General features: G+C 28.2%; 2 protein-coding genes across 3 annotated transcripts; both read right to left on the bottom strand.

Annotated features, from left to right (window-relative positions):
- Positions 1 to 690: 690 nt before the first annotated feature.
- On the bottom strand, positions 691 to 4,168 carry LOC137814820 (uncharacterized). Of its 2 annotated transcripts, XM_068617737.1 has the most exons (9): positions 3,571 to 4,147; positions 3,060 to 3,093; positions 2,567 to 2,803; positions 2,191 to 2,280; positions 1,815 to 1,880; positions 1,456 to 1,547; positions 1,322 to 1,369; positions 997 to 1,127; positions 691 to 848 (listed from the first exon to the last, which is right to left on the bottom strand). In XM_068617737.1, the coding sequence occupies exons 1-8, from the start codon at positions 3,909 to 3,911 to the stop codon at positions 1,010 to 1,012; spliced, it is 1,026 nt and encodes a 341-aa protein (XP_068473838.1). In that variant the 5' UTR covers positions 3,912 to 4,147; the 3' UTR covers positions 691 to 848; positions 997 to 1,009. The 2 variants fall into 2 exon arrangements, with proteins under 2 accessions (XP_068473838.1, XP_068473837.1); XM_068617736.1 differs by having other exon boundaries at positions 691 to 1,127; positions 3,571 to 4,168.
- A 3,057-nt stretch (positions 4,169 to 7,225) lies between these two features.
- LOC137814819 (short-chain dehydrogenase reductase 3b) lies at positions 7,226 to 8,617 on the bottom strand. The gene is made up of 2 exons (XM_068617735.2): positions 8,422 to 8,617; positions 7,226 to 8,265 (listed from the first exon to the last, which is right to left on the bottom strand). The coding sequence occupies exons 1-2, from the start codon at positions 8,433 to 8,435 to the stop codon at positions 7,479 to 7,481; spliced, it is 801 nt and encodes a 266-aa protein (XP_068473836.1). The 5' UTR covers positions 8,436 to 8,617; the 3' UTR covers positions 7,226 to 7,478.
- Between the last annotated feature and the right edge of the window lie 10,348 nt (positions 8,618 to 18,965).

Genomic DNA, 18,965 nt, shown 5'->3' with positions numbered 1-18,965 from the left:
GATTTAGGATTAGGATTGGAGTTAGGGTAAGGGAAAAAGTTAGTGTCCGGGTTAGCCACTTGAAGTTTATCATGCTTGAAAAATAAAGAAACAAAAGTGTAAAATTAAAAAATAAAGCCAAAAGGAAATAAAGTAGAAAGAGCATGCCAACTTCATTTCATCAAGGATAGGTACAAGATTATTCACGTTTAGGAGAGATTCTTCCAGATAAAAACTTAAAACTATGAACATAATACTCTAAAAAATACTAAATTTGTCACAAAATTATGATTCTCATTCAAATTTGAGTGTGATAAGTATATGGGAGAGACTTTAACCACTTGCATACATAGTCTCAATGCTCGGCAATTGGTATTCCAAATGACATTTCAGAATATGCTCAAGATATTCGTATAGTACTAGTAATGATATTCGTATAGTACTAGTAATTGTTGTGATTTGTGACTTTTTTTCTCTCATAACTTATTTAATATTTTATTAAGAGGTCATTTATGGGAATCGTGCTAAACATATTTGTACCATCGATAATCGATAATAACAGTCGAATCGGTGACGTGGTCGGATACCTCACAAATAACATGGTCGGATGATGTAGTCTGGAATCTTACTTTAACATCAAGATTAACTTTGCAGCATACCCTAATTCAGACCTAGAACCGAAAATTTTACAAATATGCACTACACCCAAAATAAATTGAACCGTATTTATTATTTTTACTTACCACATTCTGCATTCTAACTTAGGCATTGGATAAACTTTTACAAATATTCCACCCTCGCCATTAGAAACCGAATCCCGTGCAACATAATTGACTAGAAGCATTTAGAAGCACAAGGAGAGTACCTTCCTGTGCATACAAAAACAATATTAAATATCGAAGTTCCACAGTTTAATTTGTGCAAACTGAAAGAAATTGATTATGGTTCTTGTGTGTGGACCATGCTTATATATCAGCAACAAACAAACATGTCCTTCCTAGTTTTTACAGAACTTACATAGGCAACCGAACTAGTATGACCTTAAAAATGCTCTAGGGAACAATCTGGGGAGAATGGTATTTTTCCCTCGCACTATTAGGTAATACACACCATAGCAAGGGACATGAATTACTGCCAGGCACAAATACCTGCATGTACATAGATTAATCAGTGAAACCATTTTAATGCAAACGAAAGAGAAACCAGAACATGATTCAAATGATCTTGATTAATTATGCATCACATTGAGACTTAGAATTGTAGATCATGGAATAATTTATCTACACAAAGTGAATAAGGCAAAACAAAACTAGAGAAATTTTAGAGTGTATGTATGACCCACCAGATAGGAGCCCATTTGTTATTAAGCTCCAGAAAGGGATATGGCCACCTGTTAGGGAACAAAAACACATGCTTATAACTATGTGAAAGAAAACTTGTGCTGACAATGGAAACAAGATATTTTAGTTATGGTACCATTTAAAACCAAAGGCGTGGATGACCCATTGAAAAATGACATAACCACAGCTCCAGAGAACGAAATAGGAGACTCTAAACCAAGGAAATTGCTGCCAATGAATGCACCAACATCACAACAGTGAGATGGATAAGCACTTAGTGCTTTTAAACCAGTCCCAAACTAAATTAGGAAAAAACTTGGATGCATTTTCTTCAAGTACTTTTGGTATTGTCATCCAGAGTTTCATCTTAGTTATTTCTATGATAAAGGTTTTCATTAAAGATTAGTGTAAACTCTAATTCTGTCTGGAAAACAATACTAAAAGTAGTTATCTAAATTTTGTCATTAAATTTATTCAAGGGTGAATTACACTTACGAGATTATTAAGAGCTGTATCCAGAAGGAGGAAAAATGCATTCAATGTATGCATGCATCCCATCAACTGTCAAGTTCAGGCCAATAAAAACCAGTTAGAGTTCTTCCTAACACAGATAAATTATTATACAATCAGTAGTATAGACAGAAATATCAAGGATTTTTATGACAACAATGTACACAGGGAGTGAAATCAGCAATGAGTAAATGAAATCATAATGTCACTTATTTATGCAATCAAACTAGAGTATGAGGAGGAAGTTGTAAATACTCTTTAGTCACAGGTAACTCCAGTGTTTGTATGCAGAAACAGTGAATGAAAGGAAGAATATGCACTAGTAGCAAAAACAGTTAGTGTATAGAAGGGTTAGTCTCACCGGGCTTAGTCTTAAATGAGAAATTGGTAAGAAGGGAACTATAACACCCCAAAATAGAATGTCGGTTAAGATGACAGCCCCTGCACACGTCTGTTAAATGCAGCATATCAATTCAACAAGAATATTGTCGACAAATTAGAAAAATAAAGGAATAAGAAAGAAAAAAAAAACAATTCTATGAACTAGGTTCTGTGAATTAGGCTCAAACACAGATAAAATCAACTAGTTGAAAGCTGTTGCTGATAGGAACAATGACCAGGGGGCATGTTCATTGACCATGTAGCATATCAGTTAAACGATACTAGAACGGCACATAGTGACATTTTTCATTGTAATTTTTCCATTGGTAACATTGAATTCGATGTGTTTGACCGACCTGATATGTAGTTTGCATAAGGTAACCCCAAAACCCTGCTCTTTGTTGAAACTCCTCTTCAACATATCGGCTTTCTAACTTGATGGAACTCTTGGCGTCTTTCTCTTGGTAAACGTTTAAGTTTGTAGACATTGTCTCTTCCACATCCCTGCTCATAAACTCATCCTTTGCAACGTTGTGAATGAGAGGTTTATTAAGGAATCTCCAGCATCCATATACAGACACAATGGTTCCCAACTGCATTCAAAGTTCCAAACAAGTAATAAATGCAAAGTAGGTGTCCATTAAATCAACGAAACTTATATGCAATTCCTTAGGTGTTTTTGGTGTTCTTCTCTAATCAGAATGAAAACTTTACCTCTACAACCTATGCTGAACATTAGTGTAAACCTTTATTACGTAAATTAATAAAGTGAAACTCTAATTCTGATCAAAGAGCAAAACAAAAAGTATATTTACGGTAATGAATTTAAAACAGATGGAATTGTCTTACCGCAAAATATACAATAACCAATGCAAATGTCCACCTGCAGAAAAATGCTACATATTAAATGGTCTTCATAATATAAGAACCTATAAAAGCACTACAATTGGCATACTATTCAATTCCTTTCAGAGTTTTCTAGTCAGAGGAATAAATACTCGGGCAATACAAAGAAGGAGAAGTGAAAGAATATAACATCTTAATGGGCATGGAAACAAGGTCGACCCTAGGCATGTCATGTCTTAATCGGGGGCATAGAGAAACTACTACAAATGGCAGTTTTATAGCAATAAAATTTAAGATCAGCACTCATATAAGACATGCAGGGAGGGGAGTGTCATAAATTGCACAAGCAGATAGTAAAGGTTGATCAACAAAGGATTAAGTCTAACTGATGAAATTAGTTCTTCACAACCTGTTAAACCAAAGTTTGAAGCTTTATCATGTACATATTCAGTGTGTAACCATCTCTAGAATTGTATTGTATAAAAAAGGACCATGATAGGAAGAGAAAACATACTCAGTGTAGTAAAGAAATATTCCTGCGTCGTACAGTAGAACATCCCAGAGCAAGAAAAGAAGCATGATCACAAAGGAAAGGAAACGGGTACAAAGGAGGCAAATGGGGTGCAGTCCTTGCCAGCAACTTGTCCACAGTTGTGAGGTGCTGACGTGATCACTGGGCAGAACATCCAAGATCACTTCATCGTCAGGTCGAGACAACAAAAGGCTCTCATAGGTGGTCTCAAAGTGCCTTCGAGAAGCAACTTCTTTCATTCCCAGAACCAATAACGCTCCCAAAAAGGCCAACCCAACTATGCCAAAACACACGAAATCATACCACGCTGTCTCCAATGCCATGATGATTGTTGTTGTTTGCAGTTAGTTAGTTAATTAACCGCCAAGCATGCACCTTTTGTATGCAAAGTAGAGGAACAAAGGCTTTGGAACTGGCCACATTAAGCTACAAGTATACACAGCTCCTCGGGGTGGCTTTGAATTTTCATATGGGACTGGTAGCTTAACTTTGAATGTCAGGTTTGGGATCTTTGGATAGAACTTTGACAAAAGGTTAAGCGTTCAGACACAGTTGGTGTGGAATTCCAACGTGGGGTATTGGAATTTGAATGACACAGTTTTGAACTGTAAAACAACATATCATAAACTTGGGCTTAAGCATGTGGTCAGGGAAGTGATTTTGGGCTTATTATTGTAATTTTGCTATGGCAATTGTTTTTTTCACCATATAACTGCACCTGGTTATAGGATAAAAGACCTTAAAAAATGTGTACATATAAAATTATAAATTATATTTCGATGCTCTTCCGGAACACAATAATCTTTTTTGGATAAACTTTTCTGTATTATTTTCCATTCTGGATTTTTTAATTCGGAATGAGATTTTGATTTCTTTTTTTCCAGATTTTTATATCCAAAACACAATAATCTCTTCCGGATCTACTTTTCCAGAATACATTATTTTCAATTTCGAATTTTTATTTCTGGAATAAAGGGTATTTCCGAAATTTTGAAATTATGTTGGGTGCAGGTTCAAAAGTGTTGGGTGCAGGAAGCAATTGCCTTTTGCTATTGGTAGTGTGTCTTCTACAGTATCAATTAAACAGATAAGCCCGTTCTGTATTTGGATTTTGTGCAGCATAGGAAGAAGTGCTTATTGGAGTAGGATTTTTAGACAGACTAAAAAGGAAGTACTGTAATGAATAACTTTAGTAGATTTAAATATTAGTAAAAGTATTTAAATATAAATCATTTTAAATTAAATTAATCTTATTTAATTGCATATTCTAAAAATAATCTCAATTTTAAATTTGAAAGATTTAAATCAAATCTACCCTAAATTTAAAAAGTAAAAAACATAATTAAAATTAATTTGTTATTATTAAAATTTATGCCAGGAATGTATTAGATATAATACTTAAATTATGAAAAAATGGACTTAACCTCTGATATGTTTAGTTATTTTTTAAGTACTGAAAAAAAAATTCATTTAAATTTTCAAATGAATATTAATTATTCTTTTAATTATATTCTTATGCACCACCACTTGAGTTTTGTTTAGTGCGGAACAACTTTTACTTTAGTTTTGTAAGATCGAATTGAAGTGACAAAACCACCTAACTTTTAAATAATTCAAACATTAATATTAAAAATGAAAAACAACTCATATGTATTTACAGTAAAGTATAAATGAAAAGACTAAAATATAAAGTTCCATAACTAGTCTTGAAAAACAATGAAGTTTTATTAATTTTTTTATTTCCAGTATAAAATTGTTAAACAATATTAAAAATGAATAGACGTGGTACGTATTAGACCACGTATGTTTTTAAGTGTGTTAATATTTTGTAAAGACAGGTCAACTAGCCAATCTAGGAAATATCACGGGGAGGCTACAAATTATACCTTTTTTTTCTGATTTTCATTCGGTTGACTTCAATAATATTCTTCAGCTAGCTGTTATATTCTCTTTATATATATAATTTATATGATTTCTCAATAAGTATATTTCTTCACCTATTCTTAATTTTTTTTTTATAAAACTTCCATTCTATACACAATCTCCTATTACATAATAGAACAACCTAACAAGTTGGGAGATTATAAAAAAAAAACCATAAAAAAATAAACTTAAAAATGAGGAGAAAACCTATGAGAAAAAAACTCCAAAAAAAACTTTAAAATAGATTCATACAACAAAATCCGGATAATAATTTTCTCTTAACTTCATATTTCTTAAAACATTTTTTAGGATGTCCACACCATTTAATTGTTTGAACAACATCATTTTCACTATCAATAAGAGAATCTTTCCTACCAGTTTTATTCATATCATACTTTGAAACAAAATCAACAACATCATTCTCGAAACCAACAAGTGAGGAGAGAACAACATTTAATTCATAACAATATTTGTCAGAATAATCTTCTTAACACTTTTTCTATGACATTCTGACCTTTTAAGAGTTTGAATAATATTATCTTCGTTATTAATATAAGAGAGTCTTATGTATCGATTTTACCTCTAGATACTTAGCAACAATGTTACATTCTTTCATAAAATTATTTTTCAAATGATCAACAACATTTTCTTCAAAACAATAGTTCAAGAAGGAGTAACATCTACATCAGATGTAATAGTCAAGGAAGAGTAAACTTCTAAGCTATAAGTGCATCATATTATAAATATATTTCATCACTTTGAACTATGTGTGCATTTTCTTCTAACAATGCATATGCATTTGGATGCATTAGATTTTGTGATTTTGGTGAAGTTTTAGCAAGGGTCTGGTGTGAGAGAAAATGTGTTGCGTTTATGGTTTATTAAAAGTTCACGTGTTTCTTCCTGTGGTTGTGGGGTTGACAAAAGAGAAACTGATTAATTGGATTATACACAAAGTCTCTCCCTCCCTTCAGCATCAGTCATATAATATATAATTTTCATCATGTGCTTTTGACGCCACCCATTCAACTACTTCTCAAATTATAATTACAACCTCAATTTGAAACCACCTTATAATCGGGAAACTATGCAAAGCCTGAATAAACGGATAAAAATACATGTGTGTTTGTCTTTCCTGCAATTAGTTCCCAATGGTTTTGCACTGTATAATTGAAAAAAAGTAAAAGGAAAAAAAGGCTTGGTGAATTGAACAGTGCGAGTTGGTCCCGAGAAAATTGAATCTTTGAAATTGCAAACATCGATGGTAGAATGAAACCCTCAGTGGCCGACAATTTCGCCGCATCTTAGAGAAGAAAGGGGTAGAAAATAATGAATTGTGTTACAGTTACGGTGGTTCCTACTTTCCCTAGAGCAACAGTAACAGATACAATTCAGGATCATCCTGGTTAGATGCAGTGGAAGAAAAAACATACTTTATCTTTAGAAATTGATTATTGTTATCTTTAAACCTCTCTCTATAGGGGATGTTGGTGTGCAAGTTGAGTCCAGCATTGTTTGAAATGGCAGAATATAATTGAAAAGCATCACTGCCTCTGGTTCCAGGGTTGCAGTTCTTTAGTTTATTACAAGACAAAAAAGTCAGCAAATTAACTATCCTTGACTTCATATGTATATGACACAGTATGCAACATTAATAATACAAAGAAAATTTGAAGAAAAAAAAACAGAAATAAGTATGGGGAGGGAAAAAAGGGAGTGAAAAAGTTAATGTTAAGAAGCTAAACCCAAGATAAGGAAAAGTACATAGAAAGCAAACAGGCTTTTGAGTCACAAGCAGACAAGGTTGATGAATTTATGCTTTAAAAAACATAGAAACAAAGGAGAGACACTTGCAGAATTGAAAAGTCCCGGTAACAACGTAATTTGACGCACCGCATGACATCATCTTCTCAACTTGAAGGATAAGGCAACTAAAGCCAATCTGCCACAAAACTCATTTTTTGGGTCTACACGTCAACAGGTGTGGAAAAATAACTTCTGTTAACCACAGAGAAGCCACCATCCACCACCAAGTTGTGACCACTTATGTAAACTGCTTCATCAGAAGCAAGAAACAAAGCTGCTTCTGCTATATGCTTAGCCTTCAGTACCACACCCTTGAGGTTGGCTTGTGAGCAGCTATTAGCTTCAACTTGCTCAGGTTCAAAGTTGAAAGCCCTGCATGCAAGAGGCGTGGCTACTCCAAATGGGGATATGCTGTTAACTCTTATTCCATATGCTCCGAGTTCACTACAAGCTGATTTCACCAACCCCGTGAGAGCATGTTTTGATGTGGTATAACCATGAGGACCTGTTCCACCAACTGTGGCAGCCACACTGGTGGTGCATATGATGGATCCACGGATGCTTTTGGCAACCATAGCACGTGCTGAGTGCTTAATTGTGGCGGCTACACCGCGAACATTTGTGGCCATGGTGTTGTCAAACTCATTCAGATCAAGGTCAAGGATCCCAGATAGAGAACCTATGATGCCTGCGTTGCTGAACAAAATATCTATTCGACCATGTTTTTCCAAAGTGAAGTTGATGGTTTCTTCAACTTGGTTTTCATCTCTCACATCGCAATGGTGGTAAGTCACTCTCTCTGGCCCTAGTGAAGCAGCAACTTTTTGACCTTGCTCATCTTGAATATCTGCTGCCACAATAACTGCTCCATGTTCTGCGAACAATCTCACTGTCTCTTCTCCAATACCACTTGCTGCCCCGGTGATAAGAGCCACCTTACCCTCCAACCTATAACCCAAAATAATCACATAAAAAAGTGCTCAGTCAACTAATCAAAGTTCATCATCAAAGTATATATAAATCAGATGAACAAAATCAACATAGAACTATGACATGTTACAAAATGATGAAAGAAGCATAGATAGATCTAATTTGGAGAAGGACCTTTGTTTCGGCATTGGAAGTGATTAGTGAGGGAATGAATGAATGAATGAATGAATGCGTGAGTTCCTTGTTTGGACGATGAACACTCCCCAAAACCTGGAAATAAAGCTCTTGGAGTGACCCCTGATAATAATAACCTATATTTATAAGGTTTTGTAGAGTGCAAAGATACATGACACTAACTAACTGTTTGAATGTTCATTATAATCGTCAAATCATGATTAAATATTAGTAACAACTTGTCTTATTGATGTTGTATTTGAAAAATGTGGTTAATCAGATACTTCTCCTTGTAACTGTTGAAACTAGTATATAATCATTGTTTGGCCTAATGCATTTCTTGAGGATACGAAATCAAATAAATATACGTGATCTGTGGGTGAAGAAATTTGATTATGCATTCATTATTTAGATGTATGCAGCATATAAAATTCAATACACTCTGTTTCGAATCACATGGCCTTCATCATATGCTTTTAATGTACAGTTGAAAGGTCAAGCATTCCAACTCCTACAAGCTACACTATTCTTTACTTTTTTTATGCAATCATACAATTATATATACAATTTAATTGTTTTCCAGATGTTTAATACTTTATTATATAAATTCCATGCCGATGCAGAAAAAATTATATTCCCTCTTTCAAATAAACGAATTTAGAGACGTTACATGCAGGAAATATCAACATGTAATCCAGATGTTTCATCAGTAATTGTTTTAAAGATATGGTTTTTTGAGAAATGAATTCATACAAAGAGGGAGAGAAAAATAAAGTGAAAAGAAAGAAATATGTAATGGGATATATAGTTTGTGTTATATAAAGATATATACAAACATAGTAGGCATGTGTATAAAGTTGAAATGCACTTAAAGTTTTGTTTAGATGATATTAGACTCATTTAAAGTTTATCTTAACAAGAGTTTGTTGGATTTATCAGATCACCCGTTATTGGATCACCTATGCTATATAGTTTTACACACGAGTTAACAGTCTTGAGGTGAAGAGTCTATGAAACTCAGACACTTTTCTTAAATGGCGTGTCGGTTTCGGATATTCATATCGGACACCGACACTCATATAACACTTGTAGGACATATATTCGTGAAATATCCAATTCTGACAATTCTAGTATGATTTTAACACAATTTTAAAAAATACATTAATTTTATAAAAAATTAAACTTATTGTATAAAAATATTATGATTATAAAAATAATAAACAAATTTTTTTGAATCAGTCATGAAAAATATTTTTTGCTCCAAAAAATAATTCGGAACATACTTGGGCACATAAATCTTTATTGTCAATTTATATAATTTATAATTATATAATATATAGATTCGTGCTTCCGTGTCCTACATTTTAGATATTATACCTGTATTTGTGTTCGTGTCCAGTGTCCATTTCTATGCTACATAGTGAAGAGTGTGTTAAAGATCTCACATTAACTTAAAAATAAGAATATTTCATAATATATAATTATAAATGTGTACAAAGTGAATTTTTACGAAATATTTTTAAAAGTGTCAATTTTTTTTTTAGAGAGAGAGAATTTGGGGCCACTAAGCAACGCCACTGAACTAATTAGTGTAGACTAATAATACTTAACTACACTTTAAGCTCTTATAGCTGGTAAGAATTATTATTATTTGTTATGATTGATTGCTTTTAAAAGCATTATCAAAGCAAGAAACTAAGATACGCACACATGTAGTTGCTAAAATTATAAGCTTAGTGTTGTTTAATAAGATTAGTCATGTTAATTAACGAATAGCTTTATGTGGAAGTGCCAAGCATACATACGTCCACGTCTCTTGGGTTTGGGTTCTGAATTTTCATTGGGGATTAATTATCGGCCAAATTCTCCTTACACCCATCTTTTTTTTAAACCGCATCCTGAATATTTTTAAATTTTCAAAAAATCCTTTATTCTGAAGATGAAAATTCGAAATTAAAAAAGAATTTGGAAAAGATTATTATGGGAATGAAATTCTTAAATAGAATTTGAAAATTCAGAAAAATAAAAGTTCTATTCTGAAAAGGTAATTTCAGAAGGCGAAAATTAAGTTTGAGAAAAAAAAAACTGAAAGCGTAATTCAGGAAAAAGATTCTGGAATAAAAAAAATGTTCCAGAAGTTCAAATCTGGAAAAATATTATGGAAAAGAAGTTCTAAAGTGTATTTTTATTCACTCTCTTTTATTTAAGGGTATTTTTGTCTTTTGATGTAAATGTCGGTTCAACTTCAAATATTACTGGGTGCAGGAAGTAATTACCAATTATTGGATGCAAGGTTCGTTGGGAATATTTTGGGCTGAAGCTTTACAAAAAGTTAGTTGCTTCTTCCTATACCTTCATAATTTTTTGGCATCCCCATATTTTATATATTTTATATGAAAATACATTTTTATCCTTTAGTAAAAAGTATATATTTTAAATTATATAATTTGGAAGTCTTTTCTTAAAGCTTCTCTGTATCATGTAATCGATAATTTTTTTTTTCAAAATGTGTTTTCTCAAAAAATTACTTCTAAATTCTAGGATTCTTGAATAATAAATTGACTTTCAAATTATGTATTTTTTAAAAAAAATATGTTTTGAATAACATAATTCAAACTATAAATTTGCATTATGGATTGACTAGTTCAAAAAGTTTTACTTAAAAATAAGTTTAAGGTTGTCTAATTCATAAGATACACAAACATTTTAGTTAATTTCAGACCGTGTAATATAGAGAATTACACAACCCAAAATATAAAGAAAACACACTTTTATAACTAAACATTCAAACATTTTAACTTTTTTTTTATAAAAAGATATATACTCCAAATTTCGATACCGAAAATGTCATTTTCATACTTCATTTAAGTTTCAGAATAAGTGAGTTATGAATTTTGAATTTTCATATCCAGGATTGTGTGCTGTAAATGGTGCTAAGTATCGAGATCTATAACTTATTTATACTTTTTTATGGATCTTGATATCTAGGAAATTATTTATACTGTTTAGGCAAACAAATTTTTATATGACAAAATTCAAAAGTGAGATATTAATTTCGGTTGTATATAAAAAAAAATTGTGATTTAATTTATGAATATCTGAAACACACAAAAAATTTTAAATCATAAAAGATAAAATGAACATTTTACGTTTTGGTGTTGAAATTTGCGACGTGGGTACTTGAAAATGGTGATTTATGAAATACGTTGTATTAAATTACGAGTTAAATATCAAATTGGATTTGAAAATAATTTTAAATAGCTTTATTTATCTCAAGTTGCAAAATATACTAGTATTTAATTTAAACATAACCATCGTATTTATAGTATGATCAATTTTAATAACTTTTAGGTTTTTAATATATTTTATAAGTTAAATACTTTGAAGGTAATATTTTGTTTGTTAAATAGTAATTCTGTGGGTAGGTATCAGTAGATGGAATACTTATGTCAATTAAGAAGCTGTACTCGTACATTTTTTTACAGCAGACGTTTATTGTTAGTTAAAATTTATTAAAGGCTAGTATAAATTATAATAGAAAATTATTAATATGATCTTGAATTTACATTTAACTAATAAGAAATATATATAAGGAGTTAAAAAACGGCATAGCTTAACAAATTTGTCTCCATCAAATTGGAAATTCCAATTGATATTCATTTAAAATCGACTTCATTACACAGCTTAATTACTACTTTTTATCTTTATTAATTTTACTATCTAAATTTAAAAATTATATATTTTACCTTTCTGTCAATTAATTACCAAATTATTATTAGTTTGCTAATATGATCAATCTGAGTTGGTTTTCAACCCAGAATATTAATTTACTTTATATTTTAAATTATACATTTTGTTACTAAATTTTTACAATTTTATAAATTTTAGTGTTGATTTTTTCAATCGTGACCAAATAAATATTATTATTACTTTGCTTCAATCTCATATTGAGCATAAAATGACGTTATATATTTTTTATTTTTTTTTAAATTAACTTTTTTGAGATTTCTTCATGTTTCTCATTGAATTTTTTCCCCCTCCTCTATGTTCTTGTCTAATAACTTTAATTTTGGCTGAACTATAATCTTAACACTTTTCCAATTATTCTTTATAATGACTAATAGAAAATATAGAAAAATTAATAGTTAAAATTTTAGTAATTAATATTAAAAAATAATTTATAAATTTTATTAATAATAGAAATTATTTTAGTGTATTTAAGTTATTAAATCTTTTAATAAGATTCATATTTTCATAGGATTAATATTTTGGAAAAAAACTTGTTGTAATACATTTCATTCCATAAAAAAAAACTCAAGTATTCAACTCATTTATGTTACATTTGAAAATAAGGTATAACTACATGAATAAAGGTGTTTCACAAACTATTATCACTTAGTTTATCATTCATCAAGATTTTTAACCATTCATAACAATATATTATCGTTTAATTGATTTCATAAACGTTTAGATAATTCATTATATCTAATTCATTAAACAAGGTTACGTAATCAATTTAAACATCGTCTATTCGCCTAATTGATTAGAAATAAATTATTATTTTAAATAAAATAATATTTTTAACCCTCATTGCTACATTAATTTAATTGATTATTTTTTAAATAATAATCATTTAAACGTCCATACATGTATTAAAGTCACTCAATATAATCAACTATTACTTATAATGATTTTTTATTTGCTTTTTATGTTTCAAAATAGATTCCAAAAACATGAAATAATAAATTATTTGTAGAATATAATAGATTATTTTGTTTTTCGTTTTTGTTATTAATATTTTTCTTAAAGATTCACGAAGGCATAGCCAAAGATAAATTACTCAACATTCCAAAGCATTTAAAGAAATGAATTTATACATTTAAAACATGAGAATAATCCATTTTATCACAGTTAGATTGTCATATGATAAAGCATCCAACTTGATAAAAAAGAAAAGAAAATCGTTTTTGTTAACATGTGGATTTTAGTCTATTCCTCCCATATTTTTGTATTTTTTTTATCTTTTTTTAATAATGATTTTTTTTATGTGATGGTAGATGATTGTTGTTACTTGAGGTGTGCTGAAATGTCAAGTTGCATAGTAATGCCTAATATAAAAAATTTTATAAAAAAAAAGAAAAAGAAAAGGGAAACTCCTCCATCTCTAGTAGATCTTTAGGTAGTGAACAATTATGGGTTTAAGTGTTGATGCCAAAACTTTATGGAAACACATTAAAAACGAAGAGATTAATTAAATTTAAGAGTGATTGAAAAATAACTTTAAGAAATGAAAAAAAAAATATTATTCTTCCTCTCCATCCTCTTTATTGAACTTTTTTCTAGAAAAAAACATGGAAGTTGCAATTGGTGGCAGAAGATGCAATAACACCCTTTCTTCCTATGCCTAATTCATGTTTTTTCTGGTGCAAAAATGGAACTTGAAAGGTGAAAGTATCCCTATATATTGGTCATCAAACTATAGGAATGTTTGGATACAAAATTTGGCCAATGGATTTTCTGGCCCTTCCAAAGGTAAAAGGGTGATAAGAGGCATATATTCTTAGTAAAAGGTACACATACAAGAAAATGGTTATTAACATTAATTACCTTTTTTTTTAATTTAAATTTGTTTCACACAATGTAAACTTTTATGTAGATTAACATGGTGTAATATAGAATTATAGAATGCAATTTAACTTTGTTATGATTGGTTTTCTATATTCATTGTCATTTCTATTAAACCCTAAACTTTTCATAGGGTAATTATAATAAAGAAACATATCTAATAACTAATTTGTTTTTTTTTTCGAATTAAAATAAACAATTGCTAACCTATACAGAAATACTAATATTTATTTAATTATTAAGTTGGTATTTTTACTATATTACGAACATGTTTAAAGTGATAAAGTTAATCGATAAAAATGTTTAAAAATAGATTATTAAGTTAAATAAATTTGTTGTACAATTCATTTTGCATATAACATTTTTTATTATAAAATATTTACATGTTATAACTATCTACAATATAATTAAATGAATAATTTTTTTTAAAATGTATAAATAAATATAATGGTAAATTTGTACCATTCTTTTCATGTTTTGACAATATTAAATAATTTATATTTTTTCAAAAAATAATTTAAAAAATATTTGAATTAATTCAAATTTACATAAAAATATTTCATATTTTATTATTTAAATATTTTTAAATACAAGGGTAAATTTGTAACTAACATTTTACCGCTTTCAAAAAATAAAAAATCTTTCACAATTATTATATCACTTACAAATTTCAATAAAGATTCATCACAAATTTATACTCAAATTCAAGCACACTTAATCTCTCAAATCCTCTCACAATCACTTCATAATCGAAACTCAACTAGACGTTTCAATGTATATTTAAAGTGTCATTTACTTCCACTCTTAAAATCAAATCATAAATCTTAAACTTTTAAACGACGTGGGATATACAAATTGAATTCTAAGAGTCCCGGAATCACGTTTTTAACGGCGGAAAACACTGTATACATGAATGAAGAAAGATGATATTTTGTCACCTTATAGACATTATGGAGCCAATTGTCCACCTTTTATTCTTGTGGCTCTCCCGTGAGTCATATCTATCAAATTTTGATTTTTGTGGTGCCAACTAAGGAATGGATTGTGTGGTACTGCTTCATATTGGGCACCACTACTGCATTTTTTTTTAAGAGTTTGGAAGTTCTGAAACCAGCGACTTGCTTTTTCTATATCCCTAAAATTATATAAATGATTTGTTACTCAAGTGTGATATGTATATGTTTTTTTCGGAAATTTATAAGTCCATTTTATTATTTTTAAAATAATCAAAAGTTGGTATTTTATAAAATTTAATGAACATATATATAGAGATTAAATATAATATTAGAGCCATTTAATTCTATTACAATTTCCATAAATGATTCAACATTTATTTGAATTTTGAAGCTGAAAACTATTTTCTGACCGTATGAAGAAATGAATAGAAAAATAATATTGATGGGTGCTTAATAAATATTGGAAAATTAAATGATGTATGTTACTTATTTTGTTTATGAGGTATGGTATATTTTTACCACGACTTACTCAAAAACAAATTATTTGTTAAAAGTCCTAAACTATGTTGTAAATTGGATCATATAATTAGAAAAATTAGTTTAGTAATGAATTTGAGCATGCAAAAATGTCATTACAAAAAATTATTAAATAAAAAATCATTTTAAAGATAAAAGATAACTAATTATTATATTGATTGAATTATATATTATTTTAAAAACTATAAATATTGGTATTTAAAATAGTTTTTATTATTAATAAACTAGTTTTTAATTTTGTATATAATTAATTATAACTTTAGAATCTAAATCTACTACAAATTTTATTAATAATAAATATTATTTTAAATATTAATATTATTTTAATTTATAAAATAATATATAATTTAATCAATATATTAACTAATTATTTTATTTTTAAAATTTGTTTATATTTACTAATTATTTTATTTTTAAAATTTGTTTATATTTAATAACTTTCTTGTTGTAGTAGTGTATGATATCATGTATAAGTTAGAATGTAGCTGAGAATATGCATAAAACTTAATAACTTAATGAAATCTTACGAATAATATATAAGATAGTTTTTAGTATTTAATAATTTTGGAAGAAAAATTCAGTGAATGCAAATTTTTGAAACTTTCACTAAGTTATGTAGCTTAGATATGCAAGCATTATTTAAGTATGATTGAATAGAACTTTTCAATCCATAAAGAATCTGTAAAATTACTAATAAATTAAAATAATGTGTGAAATAATTTATTATGCATTAGTAAAATATTAAATGGTTGATTATATTGCTTAGATTGAACGCTAGGGGGACTGCGATCCTGGAGTAAAATGTACACAGTAAAATACATACATTGTACGTACATCTTAGTAAATTATTATTTTAATTATATTTATTTTATTTTTTTTAATTTAAAATATTATTATATTATTATAATTGGTTGTGAAATGTATATTGTTTACTGTTTCAATGTCAAAATAAACTTTTCCTTGTTTATATTGTATGGTTGAAAGAAATTATAACTTGTGGGTGACAAATTAATAACTACATTTTGTATTAACTTGAACATAATTATCGTATATGATAAATATCAAAAGAACGTTTAGAAAGAGTATAAACATATATAATTAGAAATGAACAGGGATATGAACCTTCACATGCCAAAATAACTTATCTCAACCTGAATTTGAGAAATTAATAAAATGTTGGACATGATGTGCCTAGTATATACTTATATTAAGAAAAAAAAACATTTTATATTTAAAGGAGGAAACAACTAAGTTCGTTTACTCATAAATAATGTGAACTTTATGTTAAAAGAAATACAACTTTCGAAAACATGCACATGAGATTTTCCTTATAGCATATTATTATAAAAAATTATTAAATAAAAATTAATTTTTAAAAAATAAATTATTATTTTTTAAATCAATTAAATATTATTTTAAAAATTAAAAATATATTTAAATAATTTTTTATTATTAAAAATTTATAAACTAATTTTTAAATTGGTATATAATTACATTATTTATAAAAAATATTACAGGTGCGTGAGATAACATATTATGGGTGGTTCGATAACGGTCTGATAGGGGTGACCTAATAAGCCCAACAAACACTCGTTAAGATAGACTCGAAAATGAATCTGATATCATATTATGAAGTGAATTTTAAGTCTAACTCAACTTCATAAAACCGGCTCATAAGATGAGTTTGCATATATTATATACAATAAATTATTCTCATCTCTAGTTAACGCAGATTATCTCCAACAAAACAAAGGAATATTTGATGAATTAACTTTGTTATCGAAACTTTCTTTTCTATTTAAAATTTTTGTCTGAAAAAAGAAGTTGGCAATTTATGCAAGTAACTCCCTAGTACACGTTGTCCTGAAGCTTGGGACATTATCCCAATAATTGATCCCGTGATACATGTTTGCCACCTTTCTCTGAAAAATTCCGCAACGCTTTATTGTTAAGGGTCAAGATACTGTTGATGAAGAAATTAAAAACAGTAGAGTTTAGAAATATATTTCAAATGATGAATGATATATTGACAGTCATTTTTTTAAGTCTCATTTAACAATTAATAATTATATTATTTTATTAATTAAATATAATATTTTACTATTAAAAAAGGTTATAATGAAAGTTAGATAAAAATAAGAGTTTCAAAGTTTTATTTTTCATTTCAAAATGATGTTTTCCTCTTAACAAACATGTGAAATGAGCTGGGCGGAGGCACGTCTAGTTCCTGTTATATGTGGAATTCAAAGAAAGTGTCCCTACAGAAAAAGACACTGTCTGGGAAATAATTTTGGATAAGTTAAAATAAAAAAGTTAAAATATAATATATAAAAGAAAAATGGTGAATTGATTAAATAATCTTTTATTTTGGTATTTTGAGTCTTTTTTTTTCTTTCATTTATAGTTTTGGAATTTATAGTTTTGAAATCGAAGAGTATGATAATGTTTACGTTAATAAAGTTAGGATTAATTTGATGGTAGATAAAAAAAGCAATGGTTTTACCAAAAAATATAGTTGCTTCAAGTGAAGTGAAAAGATGGATTAAAAATATAAATTATTTTATTTGATATGTAAGATTTTGTGTGGAAACGTGTGATAATATACTCTCTCTTTCTTCTTCTTTTTGCCTAGAAGGAATTAAAGAAATAATGGAAGTGAGTTTGCATAAAAATCCTGTACATTAATATTAATTTAAAAATTAAAAATAAATTTATTTTTTAAGTAATTAATACGAAATGACAAAATATTGTATTGTATTAATAAAATAAGATATATTAAATAAGGTATAATCGAAAAAAAATTGTATATACCAAAAAAGTTATAATAGAAAATCATCTTTATATAAATAAGTATAGATTATCACAAGAATTATATACAACTTTAATAATTATCATAGCATTATTTTATATTTTTTTAAATTCCCATTAACATGTATGTGCTCAAATTAAGTGTATTTTTTAATTGATTAAAAACTACGTAATATAAAAAAAAGGTACATTAAAAATTTATTAAGTTAAATATACTTTAGTTCTTAGCAATATTCCATTGTAGTTCCTCTAAAACAAAAGCTGTGATATTTATTGAATAATTTCGTTTAATATCCATTATTAAAAATAAGCTTCTGTTTGGTTGTCTAGAAAAAAATAGTTTTTATTATTTAATTAAATATTTTATTAAATTATTTTCTACTCATTAATAATAATAATAACATTATTATTAATACTTTTACTAATATTATTTACAATATACATAAAAATTGATAAGTTATATACAGATTATATCATGAGTAATATTATTATTATTATTATTATTAATATTATATCTATGATTACATGTTTATCCGTAATATACATACGTGTATATTTTATCTACGAATCTATCCAAAAATAATATTAATGCAAGGAATATTCATAGTAATATTATAA

Source organism: Phaseolus vulgaris, chromosome 1 (genome assembly GCF_051622355.1).
Source record: "Phaseolus vulgaris cultivar YP4 chromosome 1, ASM5162235v1, whole genome shotgun sequence".
In the NCBI taxonomy this organism is placed as follows: Eukaryota; Viridiplantae; Streptophyta; class Magnoliopsida; order Fabales; family Fabaceae; genus Phaseolus; species Phaseolus vulgaris.
This window is presented reverse-complemented; position numbering and strand designations above follow the sequence as displayed.